General features: G+C 36.2%; 1 protein-coding gene across 3 annotated transcripts in view; it reads right to left on the reverse strand.

The window, feature by feature from the left end:
* Positions 1-15,273, reverse strand: part of ASPP (Ankyrin-repeat, SH3-domain, and Proline-rich-region containing Protein) — a 66,936-nt gene that overhangs the window by 26,659 nt on the left and 25,004 nt on the right. For 2 of the 3 annotated variants that reach the window (XM_065225934.1, XM_065225936.1), the window contains exon 6: positions 13,616-15,233. In XM_065225934.1, the coding sequence (XP_065082006.1) occupies positions 13,616-15,233 (1,618 nt within the window). The remainder of the gene's footprint in view (positions 1-13,615; positions 15,234-15,273) is intronic. The other variant, XM_065225937.1, reaches the window with a different exon arrangement.

Consider the following 15,273-nt stretch of genomic DNA (forward strand, 5'->3'; position numbering starts at 1 on the left):
GACATCTAATCTATTTTATGGGCTTCATAAGACACTCTAATGGAATTAAGTTTATGTATACATGGAGCATCTTGAACATTCATAATACCGAACCTGCAATACTCGGTGTAATAAATGTTAATTTATAATTGAAGTTCATATAAAAGACATCATTATTCTATTTATCAAATATACATTTATTTCTATACAAGAACTTATTAGCTATCTCGTGTACTCTGAAAGGGGGTCCATCTATGGTTTCAATATGTATAACACTCAGTTCATTTAATCTTTCTATTGCTGCTGTGGCACCGTTCCTACTCCTCAATCTGTGTGAAAAATTATTTTGAATTATCGATTATTATCTATTTCAAACAATACATTACCTTTAAATGTGTTTAAAACGGAAGAAGTAATCGGTAGGTCTGACAACAAGTAACTTTCGGTCGCCATTTTTCTTTTTCACACGAAGCACTTATGATTATTCACACTGATGTGACATACGGATTTCATAAGAGCGCTTATGAAATGGGTGTGCGGAACGTAAGGAAAATAACGTTGTGTCGTATAAATTTCGCTCAGATCGTGTGAATTACATAAGAATCTTATGAAAGCACAAAAAAATAATAAAAACTCGCTTCATAAGATGGATCTTATGAAAATCATTTGCTATTTTTGCCTGAGTGTATACACATCTGCGTTGATCTAACAAAGCATATTTTTGTTTCAACAATGATTTTGTTTTGTTTGTGACAGCTGGAAATTTTAGAGCAATTCTTGTAACAACAAACTTTATAGTGGAACTTAATGACCGTACTAGTTGAATCAAAAATAATTACTGGTAAGCAAAATTCTTTTGGATTTACAACATATTTCTCTGCGTGTAGCGCTCAGAATGTCAAATACAACAGCTTGAAGCTGAATTATTAACGGAAGAGAATGTAAAAGAAAACAGTCCATTTACAAAATGACAGGAGTTGGTTTGCCTGACAGAATTTGATGATATTGATGTTGCCGTTGGGTAACCGCCTCCTGTCAAAGTTCATTCATATCTATCCAATCATATAAAATCTTTTGAAATCTTCATCTTTTTCATTGCCTTTTCTCCCCTACAGTTTCATCGGTCACGACCACTGATGCAGATGTCGATAGATAAGATTTAGTTTTCCATCTTGTTTCGGATGTTTTACTGAAATTGATATGTCCACATTCGATGAAGATTTTCACTTTACTTCTTACACGAGTATCGCCGAATGCACTTTAAGAGCAACTGATAAGCTTTCAAAATGCTTGCATGAGTACGGACAAATGACAATGAATGCGTACGTGCAAGGCACAAGCTTTTCACGTTTCCTTCACGACGGTTCGTACTCATTCGGATACAGAAAATGGGGCAGTTTGGCCACCTTAAGAAAATCATCATCATCATACAAAATTCAGTGATGTGTTCAACCAAATGGATAGTTTCAAGGCCTTTTTTTTTTTTGTAATCACAGTGGCAGCAACTTGCTTGAAGTTTACACTGGACCCCTTTTATTGATAAATTTTGCTTCTATGAGCCTTTATTTTAAATCAACACACAGACGTTCCTAGGCAATGGTGCCCGTTTGGTCACTGTTGTTTTTGTGTTGATCCAAATAGTTTTGATAATGTAATTGCGCATTCTTGTTTTTTTAAAAGGTTGATTTTTGTCCCAGTCTTGCCTTCTGTCGTCACTTATTTTGTCATTTTGTCTTGTGTATTAACCCCCCCTTGTCTTGTTTATTGTGTCAACTTGTGTATATTGTCCTTCCCCACCTGTTTTTAAACTCGTTCTGTTACTCATGACTAATTTCATTGATATATAAAAATAGTAATATCAATTACAGGATAATATGGTTATTTCTCGATTACTTTTTCAAAGGGAAGCACCAGCTCCTGCAAACAATGCATCCGATCGTCGATCCAGCGCAACCGGCAGCCCGCACACGCTTATCAACACCAGCACTGCCGCTCTTCGCATGTCGGTCACATGGCAAAAATCAGCAAGCCGAGAAAATCGCATTTTTAGCTTGATTCGTACCATTGCTTCTTATGTGATGAGACAACCAATTTGACTGTCTTTCCAAACTTTTTCAGAACAAAGTTATTGAGTTCATCCAGTATTAAGAAAATATGAGTGATCAGCTACCATTTGCATTGTAAAACTCAGTTTTGACAAAAACTGCTATGGGACCGACATGCGAAGAGCGGCAGAGCAGCAGGTAGAGGAAAATTTCCCCTATCTGATGATAGTGTCAGCACGCGCGGGCTAGCCACCAGTTACGCCAAATCGACGACCAAACGCACCGCCTACAAAAGCCGATACGCTCCCTTTAAAAAGTTATCGAGATTTCTACTAATTAATGAATTATTGACAATTACCTATCATGATCCTTGGCTCCACTATGATTTTAACTTATCACTTTTTGATTATTTATCAAATACCTCTCCGAGTATATAACGCTCCGATACCTTGTTGGTTTCTGGTCTCATTTGGATTGGTCCTGAATTTGTTTGATATCCTGTTCGAAGTAATTCTTTGAGTTCCAGCTTGTACGTGTCTCACGTCATATGATTCGCCATTAAAGATAATGGGTTAAAAGGGAGTAAAACATACATAAAGGTAGATTAGTATTAGTTGTACTTGATCCAAACAATAGAAAGATCATTTTAGTGTTAGTAGTTACGTTAGTTTTGATCCGTATACAGCCCTGCCGGCCCCTCCAACACTATTTGCAGGAATTGTGATAAGATTATGCGACACTGCTACTACTACTACTACTATGTTACATGTACGACTTGTCAACGCAACGCAATGTTTTTCAATAAATCACTCAATCAATTTGATGTTTGAAAATTTGCTCAAAAGGGTTTTGTTGACACATCATACCTTACCGAAAACTAAAGCACAACAATCCTAATTCTTATTTCAAACCTATCAACATATTTAACACATCTTTCTTAAAACTTCACTTGTTCGTAAGCGCTTGGTTGAAGATATGACTTTCGCTATTGACATTGTCTGTAATTAACAAATACACTAAAAAGGAAGATTTATTATACAACTTCATAGGCTAGTCGCCTCCCTAAGCGGACCCCGCGTCCTATCTCTTATGTTAATTAACTTTCTGAATTCTCTAATTGAAGTTTGTTTAATAAATAACTGAAATCTCTAATCAACCTACACAATCATAACCCATGCTTTTAAACTAAAATTTAACGTGTTTCAAGTACTTCTGGCTTTGACACCTTCAAGTGACTAAAATGCTTCACTTTGAAGTTAGTTTCCAAGCTAATTTTAAATTGTATATTGTATAGGGTAAATGTTCCAATTACGCTCTCACGTTTCCACTATGTGGCACCACAAAAATACATATGGGTATGTCACAATAGAAGCACACGGTATGTCACAATAGACAAGGTTGCAAAGACTCATTTCAGCTAAAACATTGTTTTTCTAAATTATGAAATAATTAGATGCCATGATCAAATTTTGAATTGGTAGGATACAAGAAGAGGTTGCAAAGAATGTGTTTGACATATTAAACCTGTTTATTTCACTTCATGAGAGTCACAATCAGCGATTTTTCACAAACTCACTCACTCACTCACTCACTCACTCACTCAGCGATCAGCAAATCGCTGATTGTGACTCATAGAAAGCAAAATTTACAGGTTTTATGTTTCCAACGCATACTTTGTAACCTCTTCTTGTTACAAGTAAAACATGCCATCATACCATCTTTTGGTTTTATTATTCCGAAAAACATTATTTTAGCTGAAATGAGTCTTTGCAACCTTGACAATAGAAGCACACAATCCCGAGCCATAGTTCAAACACTTATTCCAAATCAAAATGAAGCACATATAAGATTAGTTACAATACCATGCACAAAAATGGCGTTTAACATTGTTTCCTGAGTAATACTTCAATGAAAACAACAATGAAAGCTTGTCACGCAAATGTAAGGAGCACCGTTGGGCACTTTCTGAAATATTTCAATAGTATAATTCCCTTGCAAACCCAAATAAACCTCTCTGCGTAAAAATAAATAAAATAAGAGTGATTTGCGGCAAAACCTGCCAGTATCACACCCAACGTCAGTGCCTATACGTAAGCGTACTACGACGGGGCTCTCAATAAAGGGTGATACGGTCAAAATTTGGTCAATATCAACTTGACGTATTTCTTTCAATTTTGCATTTAAAAAACCTGAACACCCCTTATTTTGAAGGTGTGTGTGTGTAGAATGTTGCTCCTATTTTGATTTTGGAATTCACTCTTCAGTTGTCAAAATGCCGTCCAAGCAAGAAGAGCAGCGTATCAAAATTTTGCTCGCGCATCGCGAAAATCCGAGCTACTCGCACGCAAAGTTGGCAAAATCGCTAAAAGTTGCCAAATCAACCGTTACAAATGTAATTAAAGTGTTTGGGGAACGTTTGTCGACAGCCAGGAAGTCTGGATCGGGGGGAAATCGAAAACCGGAAGCCGCTGAGACGACAAAGAGAGTTGCCGATAGTTTCAAGCGAAACCCTAACCTCTCTCTCCGAGATGCCGCAAATAAGCTGGGTGTATCGTCTACAACCGTGCATCGAGCCAAAAAACGAGCCGGACTATCGACTTACAAGAAGGTAGTGACTCCAAATCGCGATGATAAACAAAATACGACGGCCAAAGCGCGATCCCGGAGGCTGTACACGTCGATGCTGACGAAGTTTGACTGCGTGGTAATGGACGACGAAACCTACGTCAAAGCCGACTACAAGCAGCTTCCGGGACAGGAGTTTTATACGGCAAAAGGAAGGGGAAAGGTAGCAGATGTTTTCAAGCACATGAAACTGTCAAAGTTCGCAAAGAAATATCTGGTTTGGCAAGCCATATGTACCTGTGGCCAGCGAATCCAAATACATAAAGCAACCAACGATACAGACAAAACGGTTGCTACGACTACCATGACAAACTCGCTCTGTAACAAAGCTCGATCCGAGTGGTAGAAGGATAATGATATATTGCTTGCCTGCTTTGTTGCAATATACACGGATGAGGACATAGCTTGACATGAATCGGGAAAAGACATAACAAAAAAATTCCCATTAACACACGTGTATCATCTTCGGCTTTACTTCGTGAAGCAGCTTGCCAACAATTTGCTCGTTTCCTTCTACCGCCCCGAATGAATTGGGTCGCACGAGCTGCTTGTCATGAAAAAGAACGGTGAAGATTATATCATTATTGTTTTCCACTTCTGACATAGCGTTATTATTCGGTTCGTTGATCGCTTGTTATTTTGTCATTTGGAGATATTTTTGATTCCTTGCCTGTGGCTTGAAAAGCAGCATTTTCATAGCTTCCGGGACTGTCAACCAAGAAATTTACGTAAAAGAGTGTTTGAATAAACGTCTTCTGCCTTTCCTGAAGAAACACGGTTGTTCCGTACTGTTTTGGCCGGATTTGGCATCTTGCCATTACGGTAAAAAGGCCATGGAGTGGTACGCCGCCAACAACGTGCAGGTGGTTCCCAAGGACAAGAACCCTCCCAACACGCCAGAGCTCCGCCCAATTGAGAAATACTGGGCTATTGTCAAGCGGAACCTAAAGAAGACCAAAAAAACTGCTAAGGGCGAGCAGCAGTTCAAGGCAAACTGGCTTTCTGCGGCGAAGAAGGTGGACAAAGTGGCTGTACAAAATCTGATGGCAGGGGTCAAGCGTAAGGCCCGGCAATTCGGATTTGGAAAAGCGGAAGCCTAAATGAATATTTTTCCTGAATTTTATACTAATTGAACTTGAAAAAGAAATTTAATTTGATTTTTTAAATAAACGATTTCACCGATTTACACGCGTTTTCCCTTGATCAAATTTTGACCGTATCACCCTTTAAAAGGAGTAACAAGTGTGATACTATCACTGCTAGACTAGATCTTTGGTTCTCTCATGCAGTGGTTTATCAGAGAGGGGAAGCTTGGTAATCCCCATTGCCTGCCCGTGACGCCATTCTATCGCGGCATGAGCCAGCAACGCCGGTCATAAACCTACCGTCTCCAACACTCCACTATAAAGCATGAAATTAAGCCCGCCCACCAACAGCAAAAACTAGCCAAGGGGAGGGGATAATTTCAAGGTCTATTTACATCATAAATACAAATTGAATATTAAAAATAAACAATTGAATCTTATGAAAAAAGGTTTAAAAAATGTTCGTTTTGTAACCGAAATAAAACCGTTTGGGTAAAATTAGCGCCTTTCGGGGTGGTATGAGCGACCTTGTAAACAACGGGTAAGAATATTCCCTTCTCTTGAGGCTTTATGAAGGGCCAACAGCAAACAGTTTTAGCAAAAAAAGATTTAAAAGAAGCAATTATTTTCTGTAGAATAAATTAAATTTATGAAGTACTGCTATTTAGGGCTATATTTTTTCAGTCTTGAAAATGACGAATTTTTTAACAAAGCAACTACTGTAAAACGTGATTTCATGTGATACAATTATATTTATGAAAAGAAAAATGCAAAATTGAAGAATTTAAGTTGGAATATCAGCGGTGCTCATATTGCCCCGAATGGACTTTAGTAATATTTTGTTAAGAAAATATTTAATGTTTTTAAAAACTGCTAAAGCTGCTGAAGGAATATCAACGATAAGTTATAAGAACTACTGATTGACCGGATTCAGAAATCTTGTAAGGGGCTGTCCATAAACTACGTAGACACTTAGGGGGGAGGGAGGGGTTCCAAAAATGTCTACGTTTGTCTACGGGGGGGGGGGAGGGGTGAAGGTCCTGTCTACGTGGTTTTATTAGAACAGTTTTTTTTATGTATTTAGCCGCTTACTATTGTGATGCTTCCATCTACAAATTTATTCCGAATAGAACATTTTCATTGAGAGATCAAGAACAAAACCACAAATAACCCAATAATTGAACATTATGAGGAAACATAACCCACAGGAATAGACAGTTGAATTGCACAAAATTTGGTGTGCCTAAATTCAGTTTTGGATAAATCAGGATGCGAAGCTGACCGAATTATTGGTCTTTTTGGATTATTGATTAGTTGTTAAGTCTATGAAATTCAAATGACCACTATCTGGAGTATTATTCAGTAAGAATAAAATATAAGGTCAGCAGTGAAATGCTGTTCCAATTCATCTAAAAGGATTCCATTTCGCTTAGTGCAAACGGTTGAAGGCCGGCGCACAATGCATAAAGTATCACGCACATTTGATCCGGTTGTAATACGTTCCTGCAAAATAAAAGCTCAATCTATTGTCTAACTATCAAATTTGCATCAACGCTTCGTAAACGAAACAAATGTGCGTAAGCTTTAAGTAAGATTTGACTAATTAGCTGGATATTCAAATTATTTGGCAGTATCATTTAAGGAGAGACCCAGGAAGAGTCTGAGATAAGTGGAAATAGGTTGTGGATACCACCGCTATTCGCATAACAGTTCCATGTATATAGGAAATCCACAGGACATAGTAATACGAATAGATATTCTCTCTTTTTACACAAAATTTGAAAAAATCAGCAATTTTTTTTTTTTTTGGTTTTGAATTATATTTTTAGAAGTTATCAAGTTTTGGGTTTTTACTCAATACTCCTTAGCGACTAGACTACCATACTTCTCCATTGATACAAAGCTAACATAAAAAAAAAACAAGTTGAGTATTATCATCATATTTTTACTAAGAAGCATTTTTAATTACCTTCCATTTTATATTTTGATCTTTGGAATCGGCCGTGCGGTTCAAAAATTGACTTTAAAATAAAATCGTTTTTGAAAAAAAAATCCATTGGTAATCTTGGTCACATATATATATAGGATAGGATTACTAGTTTATGCTAAGTGCTCAGAAATGCTTATGCTCATAGATTCTCATACAAGTGTATCCGTGGCATAAGTAAATCATCTCAGCAATCCACGAAAAACCCGCATGAAAAATCCGGAAAACCATTGCCAGGGTGAATCATTTTTTCTTATATTTTTTTATGCTTGAATAAGGTACACCGGGGTAAGTTGAAAAGGAAGGCGTAACTATTAGCTGAAATGTGATATCACTGTGATTGAGCAGAGCAGTTCCAGGCCAAATAGCAAAAAAAATGATTTTCAAACTCGACCTTCTCCGATTTGCATGAAACTTTATAAAAATAGTTGCCTTGTATGGTAAATCATTCACATTTCAGCTAAAATTAAGCCATTTTGAATCATGCAAAAAGTTATTCAAAATATTTCAATAAATCCACGAAAACGCCACAACAAATCTAAATGACATCTGAGACAATGTTGTAGGAAGAAATAAATGCTTTTCAGAAAAAAATATAAATGGTACAAAAATTTACGAAGTTTTTGGTAAAAAATCTAAAAAGTGTTAAAAACATTAATAACAAAAATGACCCTCTTTAATATTTTTGAACCATTTTTATTAAAAAGCATATTCAAAGTTCTATTTTTTTGTGAAATTTTCAAGTTGGACACTTAAAAATTGACAAAAATCATGGAAAAACTTTAAATTTTTTTGTTTATACAACGTTTTGCAAGTTTTCCCAAAGAAAACAATTTATTAGGTCCAAACAATCAAATTGTGTTCAACTATATACCAAAAAATCGTCAAAACAAAAAGTTAAAATATTTGGTTAAAAGTTGTTGTTTTATGATTTTTATCAATTTTTAAGTGTCCAACATGAAAATTTCACAAAAAATAGAATTTATCATAATGGACACTTAAAAATTGATAAAGATCATAGAACAAGAACTTCGAGTCAAATGTTTTAACTTTTTGTTAAAACGATTTTTTGGTATATTGTTGCACACAATTTGATTGCTTAGACCTAATAAATTGTTTTCTGTGAAATAAATTACAAAAACTTGTACCATGATTTTTGTCAATTTTTAAGTGTTCAACTTGAAAATTTCACAATACAATAGAACTTTGAGTATGCTTTTTAATAAAAATGGTTCAAAAATATTGAAGAGGGTCATTTTCTGTTATTAAAGTTTTTAACACTTTTAAGGATTCGTACCAAAAGTTACATTAATTTAATGAATCTTTTATATTTTTTCTGCAAAGCATTTTTTTCCTACAATTTTATCTCGGACGTCATTTTGATTGGAAGTAACGATTTCGTGTTATGGTTCATTGAAAAGTTTTGAATACGCCATTTTGAAGTTTGTTTTGCAAGATTCAAAATCGCCAAATTTTAGCTCAAATGTACATGATTGACCATAACAAACAATTATGAAAAGTTTCATTCAAATCGGAGAAGGTCGCGTCTGATCGACTCGTCATTTGGCGTGGAACTACTCAGTATAATAAGCACCTATATGCATTTTTTACTGTTAAAACAAATAGTTGGAAGTAGTTATCTTCTCCAAAAAGATGAGTTTTGTATAATTTAATCCAGTGATGTACATATGAAGGCCAGTTAGAGTGATTGCACACAAAATTTCGGTCCCACTAATTTTCCGAAATATTTAAAGCATTTCAACTTGCCCCATATTTTTGCACCCCACAGGGTAAAATGAAATGAGTACAGGAGCAAGTTAAAATGGATGATGATTGTCACAATCTCATTACAAAAAAACAGTGCAGTTGTGCAGTGCAACACAAACCGGAAATAGTAGTGATTGATGACGAGTAATTGATTGTTGCTCTATCCGATCATTTAAAATTAATTTCATTGTTACAGATTATTATAATGCATAAATGTATTATGCATTTACAGATAGACTGGGGTCAACTTGTTGTAGTAACACTAAATATGTTCATATTGCTAATAAATTACATTTATAATGCGACAACTAAACAATTGAAAGTATTTTGTTTAATGTTTATTTCATTGTAATTCCTTGATTATTGTCTGGATGTACTACACTACCAACCGTTCACTATAGTACAGAAACTTCGGAAAAAAGCCCGGAAGCTTTTCAATAGGGCTAAACGAACACAACAGTGGGAACAATATAAGAAATCCCTCACCGCTTATAATAAGGAAATACGGAGATCAAAGAAGATACACTGGAGGCATACATGTTAGAACATTGAAAATACTCCAGCAACTGCTAGGTTGCAGAAAATTCTCGCTAAAGATCATTCCTGGGCACTGGTCTGGGCACTTTGAAAAAAAAGAGGATGGCTCTTTTACTACTTCTAAAAATGAAACGTTAGAGTTGATTATGAGAACGCATTTTCCATGTTCTATTATTAATTCTAACGAAGACCAAAACGTAACGACAACAGCAATAGGTATCGATGAAACCAGGACGGATATTCATGAAATATTGAATGAAACGACTGAGCTAGACAGAACAAGAGCTGATGCTTGCACTTTGGCCAACAAAATCTATACTGAAAGAAAAGTTTAATGGGCGATTGACTCCTTTGAACCTTTCAAGTCAACAGGTAGGGATGGATTTTTTCCTGTACTACTACAGAAGGGAAAAGTGGTTTTAATACCTATTCTAACAAATATTAATATTAAGCTATATACCGGCAGTGTGGCGACAAGTGTGGGTTATTTTTATCCCCAAGGCTAATAAAAAGGATAAAATTTCACCAAAATCCTTCAGGCTTATCGTCTATTTTGCTAAAAATAATCATTTAAATGTTCAATCACTTCAAAAGTTGTTTTGTCATAATGAAGTCAACTTATATTGGGTTCCTGGTCATTGCGGGATTGAGGGAAATGAAAGAGCTGATGCACTAGCAAGACTCGGATCTTCTCATAAGTTCATCGGGCCAGAGCCCTTTTGTGGCTTATCGGCTGCATCTCTTAGAATGGGGCTAAAAGCGTGGAAATCTTCAAAAGTGGAGGAAAACTGAAAGAACACTTCTATTGCTAGGCAGTCGAAGCGATTCATTAATCCAAACATTTCTGTGACCCACAAAATCCTGGAACTTTCTAAGAAAGATCTTAGTATATATGCAGGTCTTATAACTAGTCATTGTCCGAGCCGTTATCACTTGAAGCTGATTGGAAAACTTCAAGATGATGTATGTCGCTTCTGTGGCATAGAAAAGGAAGACTCGGAACATTTGCTATGCCACTGTCCGGCAATTTTCAATAAAAGGCGTAAGTTCTTCGACAAGGGGCTGATAAAACCCTTTGACATTTGGGAAACAACTCCCAGTACAGCAGTGCACTTTATTCGAAGTATAATGCCGTACTGGGATAATGCTATTAGTCAAGCGTTGGCGATCACTCCTAATAATAGTGATACGGCATCTTGATGTAGCTGAAGAAAAAAAATGGGGAATATATCACAATAGATCAGAAAAATGGTCGCAGTGATGGAAATACCCGACAAGGAAAATAAACCGTACACTTTGGGAGATACTTTTAATCCCGCCAGGAGTTTATGTATAATATCCGCAAAGGGTTATTTTATACATGAACAATAGTGTTTTAAGGATTTTTTTACAATTTTCATCGTTAAACTGCTGTATAATAAGTGTTTCAAACAGCCCCACTATATGGGGTAACATGAAATAATTCACACTATTATTGTATGCTTAACAAATATGCTTCTGGAAAACTCTTTCATGAAACTGTTGGTGTAAAAACATCTGGTGTATCTAAATTTATTACTGTTCCAGAGAGCCTTAAATTTCAAGTTTCAAAATACCGTTTCAACTTGCCCCGGTGACCATTACTTCTTATCTTTTACTGGTGTAAATTACTGGTATCTTTTACCGTTTTAAAGTAATTATCGGAAAAATTAATGGACGATTATGGGCCATTTTAAGAAAATCATTAAACAAGAAAATGATAGTTTTCTTAGAGATCCTATGGCCGGTCGTTAGTATTACCACTGAAAGATAAGAAGTATTCAAGGATGTATTAAATCATAAGAAAATTTTCATAAACCTGGCGAAGGATTTTCCTGATTTTAATTCGATTTTCCTCCACTGTGATAAATGCCGTTGAAAACATTTTTCAGATAGATAGATTGCTATTTGAATGTATTGATGAGATAATTTTCTTATCATTTCTCTATACAACGTAATTTCGACAATGAGTTATAAATTATCAAAGTACGAGGTTTTCAGTTTTTTTAGGGTGACTCCAAACTTGTGAGCGATGTCATAATTAACTATTTTAATTATTTATAATATTTTCAAAAAAAAAAATCATGAACGGTGCTTGATGGGTATACAATAAGGGTGCTACTACCACTTTAATTTCAAAATTTGGCCAACCAAATTCTGAGAAAATCAGTCATGATTGTTCAATGTGAATTTGGGAAAATGTAACTTTAGGTGAAGTTTTATTTTACAAAACTTATGGATCCAAATACTTACGAAGTAAATTTCATTCAATATCTTTCAAATTTCACACAGAAAATGGAAATTTTACGTTAAATGATATGTTATTTGGAGGGTATCCCCAAATTTTTTATCGGGAGTGTCAATGATTTCCCATAGCGAACAATTTGCAAAGTTTCACGGTAATCTGAAAGGGTCGAGTCTGAAATTCCGATTTTAGCTCATTGGTCTGGATTTGCCCAAACGACAATCGGTATCGATTATTTTCTTAATGTTTACCTTTTTCCAGGATGTGTGTGCACTGTATATGGCCTATAGTTTGCATCAAAGAGCAATGTGGCAGCTCACATTAAAAACTTCCACAAACTGATTGACAGTCAATTCAAGGCACGACCACTTAAAATATTTAATTAGCGATCGGAGGAAGTGCTTTGTGTGGTTGAAGGCCCAGCAGATGTCATGGAAGTTGTCTGGCTGGATAACGTTTCTGTTGAGTTGCCTCCTGATGAAATGTTGTTCAATAATTCAGACATGGAGTTCTCGGTGACTGACAATTTCAACGTTTGGTTTGAGCAACCTTTTGTTGAAGACTATATGGAGAGTCACTATTAAGGTTTTTTTGTTTTTTTTTTTTATATTTCTTTACTTCTTACTTTCCTCTTCAGTTTTTCTTCTTGTTATATTTAAGTTATATCTACGTAAAAAAAATAAAAATTTGAATTTGTTGTTTTCAGAAGAATTCTATTTTTTCGTTTTTCAGCGTATTTAGGAGTATTGGAAAAAACCACGTAGACAGGTAGGGGGGGGGGAGGGAGTTGCTAAATATCCACGGTTGTCTACGGGGGGGAGGGGGGTGTTGGAAATGGAGAAAAATCTGTCTACGTAGTTTATGGACAGCCCCTAACAGTTTTGACATTTTGAGCTAGTCTAACATGTTTCGAATATTTGCTCTAGAGAAAAGTAAAAAAGAGGCTTCAAGCATAAAGGCTGCAACAGATCTTTTTGTAAAAAATGTTCAATAAGTTGATTTTTAAGCGGATGGCCACATTGCCCCATTGGTCATATCGCCCCACTTTCCCCTACGTACGAATGAATATTTATGACACTGGGGGTGAGCAAAGCAACGACGTGAAAATCTACAGTCAGCGGCCAGCCTTTCGTCCTTTTAAATTTTAGTTTCGTGCTAGCTAGGCGTTATAGAAATGATGCGTTAAACACGTTGTATGCAAAAAAAAAACAAAACTCGAGTTCATTTTAGAGCTTCGAAAATGTAGAACCCTACTTTTGATTAGGTTAATGATGACGTTCAGCATGGGAGACATAGTTGCTAAGTTGTATGTCCATTTTGAACTTACCTGCAATGCGGTCTTCTGCACAAGCTCGAGTTCACCCTCTAAACTAGCGTCCAGTAGCAAAGCTAATGGATCAAAGCTTACACGACGGGCTAGTTTTATTTTCCCATCGTTTACTACTGCTGATATGAAACTACGCTTCCGCCTTGATACTTCCTCCAATTTCTTATCATGCGATTGCTCGTCACCAATATTGATCTCCGATGAATTTTCAATATTCAAGCGTTTGATGGCAGTACGTTGAGTTTGATTTTTGTATTCTAGTTGTCTGTTTGCATTGTCACTTTTTTCTGCGTCTGTTATAAGGAGTGAATCTGATAGAGGGTCATCGCCAGATTTTCCCACTTCGGCCAGCAAGTATGATGATTCCAACATGCGGTGCGTTCCCGAATGCTGAACTTTGTATGCATTGATGTTGTTAGAAATGTGTTTCAATCTGGGTTGCTCGGAATGTGGTGATTTTTTAATTGTCAGTGGTTTGGCTTTAATAGGTAAATTGTCCGATGGGTTGTTACTAATGCTAGCCTTTGATGGAATGTTGGTACCAGTTGGCATATGTTCGTTATTGCTATTGTTTTCAGCAACAGATTTAAATCCACAGTCTATTTCTGGTGTTTGAGTATTATTTTTGTTGGGTTTCGGTGGCAGGGTTGGTTTTAATTTGTCAACACTTTCCTCTGATTGAGACATGTGTTGGTTTTGTGTTTGAGGTGTTACCATATTAATTTTGATATCTTGAGACACATGTTTTCCAGCTAGCGGTGATGCATTGTTTGGTTTACGAGGTGGCACAACCAAATTACCAGATGGTATGTTATGCAACAAACTGTAAGCGAATCCTTTGCTATTGTTTTGCAAAGATTTAGATTTGATCAGTGCTTTTTGCTCATCATTGGATATGGGTAAATTCGACAGCGTTACCGGTACAGCAACGGATTTGTTTAAGAAGCTTAAAGGCGTACTGTGAACCGTTGCAGTTACTTGCGTCCGCGATGAAAACCCATTCAAATCAGAAACTTTATCGCTATCGCAATCATTCGTACTGGATAGTTGTTGGTTATCTACGACATCATTATTATTCGTGCACATAGTTCTATTATTGTCGGAATTGCGCTCATGATTATAATCGTATCTGTTGTTTACAATAAGCTCGTCGTTATGAATGTCATGTTCCACATACATCGTTTTATTGTTATTCATCTGATCATGACTATTCGATAGCTTACTGACATCTGAAACTTGTGAGATTTGCGCTTCCATGGCCGAAAATGTGGGTTCATGATCATATTCCGCTGTATTTTTAAGCACATGTTCCTGTTTTTTCTGTCTGGCCAATTTATTCTCATCGCTTTCAGCAGCCATATTATGTTCGTTCAGATTAAAACTGCTGGTCACTTGTGCTGGAAATTGACGATTATCTTGAGACTTGTTACTTGCAATCTCGTGGACAGCTTGAGTTTGTGCTGAATTGTTTATATTAGTATTGTTATTTAAAATGTTCATCTTATTGCAGTTGTTACCCAGTGCGATACTTTTCTGCGGTATGTGGTTAAATGGTTCAACGGCAACGATATTACTTCGTGGGACTCTTTGTTGAGGATAAAAGCTTGAAGATACCGACCTAAAACGATATAATTTGAGCATGAGATCTTCTGAGAATA

Source organism: Ochlerotatus camptorhynchus, unplaced genomic scaffold (assembly GCF_037179485.1).
Source record: "Ochlerotatus camptorhynchus isolate MF236.1 unplaced genomic scaffold, CSIRO-AGI_Acam_v1.1 ptg000241l, whole genome shotgun sequence".
Taxonomy (NCBI): Eukaryota; Metazoa; Arthropoda; class Insecta; order Diptera; family Culicidae; genus Ochlerotatus; species Ochlerotatus camptorhynchus.